General features: G+C 46.5%; 1 protein-coding gene across 2 annotated transcripts in view; it reads right to left on the bottom strand.

The window, feature by feature from the left end:
• The window catches only part of PRICKLE2 (prickle homolog 2 (Drosophila)), a 144,974-nt gene that overhangs the window by 63,915 nt on the left and 71,251 nt on the right, over positions 1-9,808 (bottom strand). For both annotated transcript variants that reach the window (XM_011980346.1, XM_011980347.1), the window contains exons 6-7: positions 7,835-8,021; positions 1,497-2,369 (exon numbers count right to left, since the gene is read on the bottom strand). In XM_011980346.1, coding sequence (XP_011835736.1) covers positions 1,497-2,369; positions 7,835-8,021 — 1,060 coding nt within the window. The remainder of the gene's footprint in view (positions 1-1,496; positions 2,370-7,834; positions 8,022-9,808) is intronic.

The raw sequence follows: 9,808 nt of genomic DNA on the forward strand, positions 1-9,808 counted from the left end.
TGGGTGCAGCACACCAACATGGCACATGTATACATATGTAACAAACCTGCACCTTGTGCACATGCACCCTAGAATTTAAAATATTAAATAAATAATATTAAAAAAATTTTTTTTAGAGTCAGGTTGTCACTCTGCTGCCCAGGCTGGAGTGCAGAGGTGGGATCATTGCTTAGTGCAGCCTCAACCTCCTGGGCTCAAGTGATCCTCCTGCTTTAGTCTCCTAAGTAGCTGGGACTATGATCATGTGCCACCAAGTCCAGCTAATTTTTATATATATATAAAAAATATACTTGTGTATATTTTATTATATATATTAATTATATATTGCATATATGTAATATATGTATTGCATATATGTAATATATATGCAATAGGTTCAGAACAGTCTCAGAAGCTGTCATAGATGCTTTGGTGCCCCAAGCAGCACCAGGCTGGGGCAACTGGGCTCCAGGTGCTCTGCGTACTACCATCAGCTCACAGCTACACCTTCTCCACCTTCACACGGTATGAGGGGCAAACAAGTTCCCTTGGGCCTCTTTTATAAGGGCATTAATCCCATGTATGAGGTCTCCACTTTCACGACATAGTTGTCTCCCAAAAGGCCCCATCTCCTAATGCCATCACCTTGGGATTTAGGATCTTAACTTAGGAATTTTGGGGAAAACATTCAAACCCTAGCATTCTCTTTCTTTAATGCTGCCTTTGGCCAACAGGAGCTGCCTTGCCCCAAGCCCACATCAACAGTCTCATCCCCTTGTTACTCCTCAGCAGCCCAAAGCTGATGACCAACTGACATGATGGTACAAAACATCAGCCCCTTTGTCACAAGAAGCAATTGGCTCTATAGTGCAACTCATCTATCAGAGTCCCCTGTGGGATCAGGCAGAAGCCAGACCCCAGTGGAGACACCGTTTCTCACTTGGCTCCTCCCCGTGCCCTGTCCTCCTCCTCTCACCCTCCTTCTGCTGGGAGCACTCCCTCAATACCTCACAGGCATCTGGACCCGTCTCAGGTTTTGTTTACAGGGAAGCCCATCAAAGACAGAAGCCATTCCAAACTTGGGTTTACCTTCCTCAGCAGCCGATTGGAAGAGGGCACATGGCAGAAACAACATTAAAATCCTGAGGACCAGGCCGGGCATGGTGGCTCATGCCTGTTATCCCAGCACTTTGGGAGGCCGAGGCGGGTGGATCATGAGGTCAGGAGATCGAGACCATCCTGGCTAACATGGTGAAACCCCAAGTCTACTAAAAATGCAAAAAATTAGCCAGGCATGGTGGCGGGAGCCTATAGTCCCAGCTACTTGGGAGGCTGAGGAAGGAGAACGGCATGAACGCAGGAGGCGGAGCTTACAGTGAGCCAAGATTGCACCACTGCACTCCAGCCTGGGCAACAGAGTGAGATTCCATTTCAAAAAAAAAAAAATTCTGAGGACCAGCATCCAGTCACCCAGAGATTAACCCTTGCTATCTGTTTTCGAGGTGAACAGAACATACCTGTTGCATTAGACAGAGCCAGGGATTCCATGGAGCCACGAGGGGTCTGCTCTGTGGGCGTCATGTCCTCTGTGTATTTCAGGGAACTGATTGGATGACGGGTCCGACACTGCTGAGTGGACATGCCCCCTTCCTCCTCCTCTTCCTCCTCATATTTGGGGACTTGGATGCTGCCTCGGGTCTCACTGAAACTCTGACTAGACATATCACTGTAGCTCTCCTGAGATCTCAGCCTCCCTGGGTAATAGTCTTCTCGGCATTCTTTGATGAAGCTGCCAGCATGTCCTGTCATGGCCAGTGATGAGCTCCTTTTGGGGTTGCTGAAGTGCTTGCCCCACATTTCGGGCTGGGCCCCAGCCCCTTGCCCTCCTGGACTGTAGGAAGTTCTGATGTTGCACTGGCTGAGGAGCTGCAGAGGGCTCTGGGACTGGTTCTGCTCCATCTTGTTCCCATAATGGTAGGGCTCTTCCCGGCTCCTCCAGATGGGGTCCCGGTTGAGACTGGGCGTCTGGCTGGACAGGCTGAGCATGTCCATTTGCAGTGACAGGGGATCTACATCGGCTGACAGCCGGTTGGAACTCACTTGCAGCTGGCTGTGCTGGTTCAGCATGGGCTCCTCCGTCTTGCCCTTGTTCTTGCCAATTTTGGCACTGCGCCGGGACTCCTTGGCCCTGGCATTCTGGAAGGCGGAATCGGAGGAGTCAGAACCATTGGGGTCTTCCCCAGCACTGCAGGCCCGTGAGCAGAATATCTGGCCCTGCTTCGGAAGGAATGGCCGCCCCAGGAGGGATTTCTTGCAGTGAGCACAGCAGAAACAGGTCTCGGTGGCATGCCAATGTTGACCGTCATAGGTCATTTGACCTTGGTCGATACCTAAAATAATGAGAGACATTGGAGAGGCTGATGAGCTGCTCAGAGCCCTGCACTGGGACATGAAACACACTGCACCTTGGTTTGTCTCAGGATTCCAGGTGCGGCAGAATAAATTAATAAATCAACAATCAGACTCCTATGTAAATGGTATTCATGTCCTATTACGAGAACTCCTTGTTGTACCAGTATGCACCTTGACTCATTTGCTCCAAGCACAAAGATTCGAGGTTAAAATGACTTGTCTATGGATCCTTCTGCCTGGGACACATTTCTCCCTGACAAATAGCGATAGTAATACTAACATATGATCATGCCCTGCTTTAACAGCTTTATATATGTAAACTCATTTAATCACTCAACTCCTTGAGCTAGCTTTCTAATATTATTTGCAGTTTTCACATGAGAAAATAGAGGCAGATGAGGCTAAGTAACTTGCGTAGGGTAACATAACTAGGAACCAGAGACAAGATCTGTATCCAGGAAGTTTTATTCTCAACCATGATATTGATACTATCTCCTTCACTCTAGGTAGGCATCTGCTCAAAAGCCAACTCCTCTGAGAAGTCTTCCTGTCCACACTAATAGTGATTTTCCATTGCTCTCCATACTTACCTGCTGGAGTTTTCTTGATAGCATTAATACCGCTTTACATTGCAACAGTCTATATATGCATCTGTTTATTATTTCTCTCCCCTGCTAAAAGTGAAGCTCTATGAGGACAGACTCATTAAGTTTCAACAGCATCTCCAGGACCTGGAACATGGCTGGTGTATGACAGGGCTCTTTGTGTATAGATAGATTGAGTGAATCCCATTACTAGCATATGCTATTCCGATGGGTAAGTCACAGCAGCAACTCAGTGGATGCTATGGTGAATGTTTTCTCCAATACTCCTAAGTTGAAATCCTAAATCCTAAAGTGATGGCTTTAGGAGATGGGGCTTTTTGGGAGGTCACTAGGTCATGAGAGTGGAGACCTCATGAATGAGATTAGTACCCTTATAAAAGAAGCCTAAGGGAGCTCGTTTGCCCCTTCCCCCATATGAGGACTCTGCCAGAAGGCATCATCCAGGAAACAGAAAACAGGACCTCAGCAGACACTGCATTTGCTGATGCCTTGAGTTTGAACTTCCCAGCTTTCAGGACTGTCAGCAATACATTTCTGTTACTCAGGCGCCACCCAGTCTGTGCTCTTCTGTTAAAGCAGTCTCAACGGACTTAGTGGGAAATAAAAATGTGGATTTCAACTCTTGTTAAGGAAAAATCTGCTTTTGGTGAAGAAAAACCTAGACATGGTATTGCCAAAGCTATTGCCCCTGTGGGAGCATGCGTACCCTTTGCTTAATTTCATCAGGAAAGGAAGAGGTACAGTTCCTCCCTGTGACAGGACTGTGTCAGGTTTATACAGCCTGGTCACACTGCTTACTAAGGGAGCCTCCCACAGCCCTGGGCGTTCTGCCTTCTCATCATCTCTGCCCTCTTCTGGCTATAGGACTTCATCTCCCTGTGGGACACCATTTCCTGCCATCTTCAGGCCGTGAGCTTTGGGTGGGGCAAAAGCTGACCTGGGGCCCAACATAGGCCAGCAAAAAAAAATCTGCTCTCCTGGCACCCAGGGACTGATTCAGGGGTGGGCAAGGGACCTGCACTAAGCCAACACCTATCATTGCTTTTTCTAAGGCAGGACTTTTGCTAAGGCAGTCACACAGCAGGCATTTTTTATAGCAGTTGTTAAACTGGCAGAATGGAAGCTGATCACTGCTGGGGCCCCTTCCTGTGGGGACAGCCTGCTGGGAACACAGCCTCAAGCTATGACTGTAGGGTGGACCAGGACCCTTGCAGTCTCCTGATACATAATGATACACAGCTTCCCAGAAACAAGGACTAACGTGACCTTCGTCTTCAGTGGCTGAGAGTTCCTGAGCCTGGACTTTCAAGGAAGAACTTCTGGAGACTTGTCTAAAGAGGTGGCGAACACGAAATTAGGAAGAAGAGAATTGCAAGAACAAAAGGCCACCGGCCCAAGCAGCCTGTCTTTCTCCTCTGCTGTCTATCCCCTCACTTTTGTGTCTATGGAGCCCAGGGAGAGAGGCATGAGGGCAATTCTTCTCTTATTAGCTCTTTCCCAAACTACAGGGTTCTCTTTTCATTTTGGAACCTGGCCTTAGAGACTAAGAGGGGATTTTTTTTTTTTTTTACAGGGATAGGAGCAGCCACAAGGGTCACCCCAAGTGGGAGAGAGGGAACTGTGTGAATCAAGTGAATCAACTCCATCTCTCTCTTTTTTTGAGACAGATCAACTCCATCTCTTACAGCGCCAGTGCTCCCTGGTAGCGTGAGAAAGAACCAGCTGGGGCGGGGCTAGAAACAGACAACCCCAAGCTCTGTGGACACTTGCTCCCCAGGCCCTTGGGAGAAAGCCGAGGCAGACATCACAAGGACATAGGACTCTGTAGTAGTTAAGCATAAGGCTCCAGGACCCTGACAAACACAGGTTCAAATCCCAGCTCCATCCCATTGCAGCTGGTTGTAAAGACACTGAAGGCCATCTGCTGGGGTTCAAATCTTGAGTCTACTGCATTCCAGCTGTGCGACCCTAGGCAAATGGCTTCATCTCTCTGTTTTTGTCTCCCCTTCAGTACAATGGGGATAATCCTAGTAGTTGGTAACTGAGTGAATACGCACGGAGTGCTGAGAACTGGGCCTACTGACCAATCTTCTTTTATTTGCATTAGGACTGAAAGCCTGTCTCTCTCTTTGCTGAGGGTCACTGCCCAGATGCAGTCCAAGAAAGAACGATGAGGCTGCTCTGTCTCTCCTCCCCTCTCCCACCCTCCTTTGTCTCCTCCTTCTCACTCCCTTTCTCAAATGCCTAGAGTGCAGAGAGCTCATGATGGCATCCCTGGGTCCTCTGGTGAGCTCTAATCAGCACAGCATCCAGAGCAGCTGCGGCGATCCCCACTCCCTGTTAGAGATACACAGGAAGTCCAGTCCCTCTGGCCCGTCTGCCACCAGCTGCTTCTCCACGCTTTGGCAAGGAGACATGGTCAGCAGCAAGGGCCTAGTTCCTGGGGCTGGGGCCCTCATGGAAGGATGGGCTTGGGTTGGGAGAGTGGAGGGGAAGTATATCATAAAGTGGCCTGGCAGGCAGCAGAACGTGGTCCCCGATAAACATCGATGTCAGATGGTCCTCTGAACTGCTCCTGAACTCTAAGCATCTGGAAAAGGGCTCTGCTGTTCAGCATCTAAGCGTTCCTTTTTTATTCCTTCTCTAAGCCCTTTAAGCACTTCTTGGAGGGTGTGTGTGTCTACTGCTGCCACAGCCTCGGTCTGTTTATAGGACTGTTTACTCTGCTGTGCACAGGCAAAAGTACCGTTGCCCTAGCAACGGCTGCCTGACACAGGGCCTGCTCTGAGTGGCTGTATAAATACGGAATATTTGTACGGTATGGTCAGAGGTAAAGCACCCAGTGACTGAGGTATGCGTGCTGTAGTGAGTGTGCTCTTTCGCGGTCACAGGAAAATTATGTTTGATAGAAAAGTGGATTTAAAACAAACATTAGGGACAGCATTTTAACTATAGCAGCAGTAATACTGCAGGCCACCATGGTCCCCTTTTCTGACAAAACACTGACACCTTTTTATGGATTTAATAGGAAAGGAGGAGGGAACTCCAGTAAATGTGCTGGGCAGCCAAAGGGAGACAGCAAGAGAAGAAAACCGAGGGGCCATCGGAGGTGTACATGCTGCAGCAACAGAGAGATTTTTCTCTCTGCCAAGTACTGAGCAAAAATTCTAAGCGGCAGTTTCTGGAGAGGCTCTTAGCCTCCAAGGACAGAAACAGAAAAAAACAGAAATATGGATGGGAAGGGGTACTGTTGTCATGGACTGGTATTCTGCACACATGGCCCCTCACACCTGAGCAAGTGTGCACTTGCAGACTTGAATTCTCGGTTGGGCAATACTGGGTCAAGACATTGCACCATTTTCCATGATACTGTCCCACCTGTCCCCTTCTTCACACGTCTTGCCACTTGTCACAATTGATCTTTGCATTTCCTAACTCTTAGCAAAAAGAAGGTTTATCTGTTTGACCACTTTGATCTTGTGAGACATGAAAGCTCCTGGGTACTGAGTCCAGGCAACAGGCTGTGAGAGGGGTGAGGATTTTAGGGGTTAGGGGATGGGGAATTTGCCATCACCCAAGCCCCCAGAAGGAAATGCTGCTGACAAAGGTCTTCACAGCAGAGCTTACGCCTGGGCCTGAGTATATGGGACAAGAATGCCCAATGACAAAGCACTGTTGAGCATACGGTAGATGTCTTGTCCACAAAGCCAGGGTTTTTATCAGTACACAGAACTCTCCAAATACTAGCTAATTTTCTATTTGAATACATCACTTCTTATGAGCCAGGAAGACAAAGCCACTTTTTGTGGTCCTAATAAAACCTTTTAAGTGGGGCGAAATGGGCTCCAAAATGGATTATCTCTATATCTCCTCACTCTAGGTAAGAAACTGGCAGCTTCTAAACAGACTTCTTGGGATTGCACAAGCCACTGGACGATCTGGCTGTGATCTCACAGACATTCAGCCACTGCCAATGTTTTATTTCTCCCCAATGTTGGCTCCTTCCCAAGGTGCCAGAAAAGGCAACTTGAATGAATAAGCCACAATGCAGTACGATCTGGAATAGCCTTGAAGGGTTGAACAAATTGGTTATTTGCAGAGGGAAAATGATTTTCACCATCTCAGATCTGCCACTTGTTGGGGGAGTTAATAGTTTATGGACTATTTGAGGTTCATTTGCTTTGCATTTGGCTGGAATAGCTTTTATTTATTTATTTATTTAAGACATACTTGCCAGAAGCCACTGGATTTCCTTGACTATCCCTCCCTACCAAGAGGACCACTTTGGTTCCTCCCTCTGCAAATCCCCATCTTGTCCCAAGGAGGCTATGGAAGACATCTGTTTAGATTTTCCTTCTGAGCTTCCCCCACTGCCCTGACCCTCAGTTGTAGGACTGTATGGCACATAGTCCCAACTTGGAGGTGGGCCCTTGACCAAAGCAAGGCTGATAAGATTCTTATTTGGAAGAACTGACCTGCAAGCTGGCAGAGACATACTTCTTCTCCTTTTGAGAATGCAAATACTAAGTCTAGTATCACTAGTGAGTCATCTCGACCATTAGGTGAAGATAGCTTGTCTCAAATGATGTTAACAGAAGGCAAATTAAGCTGAGATACAGAGAAAAAAATCGGTTTTGTCTGAACCCTTGATCCACTCCTACCTGAAGCCAGTATACTCTTTGGCCTTTCTAGTGTTGTAAATCAAGAAATTCCCTTTTTCAGTTAAGTTACCATGAGTTGGGTTTCTATCACTTGCAATCAAAGATATTTTAACTACACCCAAAACAAAGGTGACCTCATCACAGAAGGACAAAGCCAACTGCCAAGTATTGCCTCACCTATATGTTGGGCACAGGTGTCACAATATTCTGCATACAAGGACTCGAAGCAGTGGCAACAGTAGGGTCTTCCCTCCTTCATGATGTAGCGCTGGCCGCCCAGCACTGTCTCACACTCGAAGCAGCAAAAGTGTTTCATGTGCCAGTGTCGCCCCTCGGCTTCTGTGCATTCATCTGCAAAGATGATCTGGAGACGGGGAAGCCAAATGGTCAGTATGTGAGACCCATCCAGAAGGACACACTTTAAAGGAAGAAAGCTATGGGGACCCTGAACTAGAAGGGTAAGAAAGCAGATCCCACTCACAAATAATTAAATAAAAATCCATATGTATATGTTTATTCTGTATGTATATCAGTTCCTATATATGGATTTACCTAAAGCATAATTAAACATGATTTCTGGCCTAGCCGGTAATTAATTTGACCACATTTAATAAGAGAAGGAATGTTCCACCCTGGAGAACATAAGGCAGGATCAAAAACTGACAGCTCACAGGCACATTGGACATACATATCTGCTTCATTAGTCTGGACACATTATTTTTTTAAATAGAAAATATCATATTAACACTTGGAATCCTGGTTTCTCTTTTGAAAACACAACATTTGCAATGCTCAGTGCACATTCCTACATGGCAATAATAAACTAGAGCTAAGAAGAGAGGCTGCTGCTTTCTAATGAGTGGCAAGTTCTCCAGTTTGTCATATTCTTCACCCTTCCCTATTGCCTTAAATAAGTCACCTTCATTTACAACACCTGCCAGGCCCTCACAAGCATTTGCATTTTCCCCCAATATAGAGTTTTTAACATTTCAAAGCACAGATTTCAAAATTTACTATAAAGCTACAGTAATCAGGCCAGCATGGCACTGGCATAAGGCTGGGCATATAGATGAACAGGTATCCAGATTGAAACTCATACATATATGGTCAATTAATTGTTGAAAAGGGGGCCAAGACCATTCCATGGGGAAAAGAATAGTCTTCTCAACAAACGGAGCTGGGACAACAGGAGAGCCTCATGTAAAATAATGAATTCAAACCCCTACCTCACATCATACATAAAAATTAACTCAAGGCTGGGTGTGACGACTCACGCCTGGTAATCCCAGCATTTTGGGAGGCTGAGGCAGGTGGATCACGAGGTCAGGAGATCGAGACCATCCTGGCTAACATGGTGAAACCCTGTCTCTATTAAAAATACAAAAAAAATAGCTGGGTGTGGTGGCAGGTGCCTGTAGTCCCAGCTACTTGGGAGGCTGACGCAGGAGAATGGCGTGAACCCAGGAGGTGGAGCTTGCAGTGAGCCGAGATCGCACCACTGCACTCCAGCCTGGGTGACAGAGTAAAACTCCATCTCAAAGAAAAACAGAAAAATTAACTCAAAAGGGATTAAAGAGCTAGGGGCAGAAAAACAATAAAATGCTTAGAAGAAAACACAGGTGTAAATTTTTATGACCCTGAAAGGCAATGGTTTCTTAGATATGATGCTAAAAGCATAAACAACAAAAAATAAAGTAGACTTCATCAAAATTAAAAACTTTATGCTTCAAAGGACATCACTGAGTAAGTGAAAATACAGCTATAGAATGGGAGAAAATATTTGCCAATCATCTGATAAGGGACTAGTATACAGAATATATACAAATCACTCTTACAACTCAATAATAAAGAGAAAAATAGGCCGGGTACAGTGGCTCACACCTGCAATCCCAGCGCTTTGAGAGGCTGAGGTGGGTGGATTACATGAGGCCAGAAGTTTGAGACCAGCCTCGCCAACATGGTGAAATGCCATCTCTACTAAAAATACAAAAATTAGTTAGGCATGGTGGTGTATGCCTTTAATCCCAGCTACTCAGGAGGTTCAGTCAGGAGAATCACTTGAACCTGGGAGGTGGAGGCTGCAATGAGCCAAGATCATGTCACTGCACTCCAGCCTGGGTGACAGAGTGAGACTCTGCCTTTAAAAAAAAA

The sequence above is a fragment of the Mandrillus leucophaeus genome, unplaced genomic scaffold (genome assembly GCF_000951045.1).
Source record: "Mandrillus leucophaeus isolate KB7577 unplaced genomic scaffold, Mleu.le_1.0 Scaffold210, whole genome shotgun sequence".
NCBI lineage: Eukaryota > Metazoa > Chordata > Mammalia > Primates > Cercopithecidae > Mandrillus > Mandrillus leucophaeus.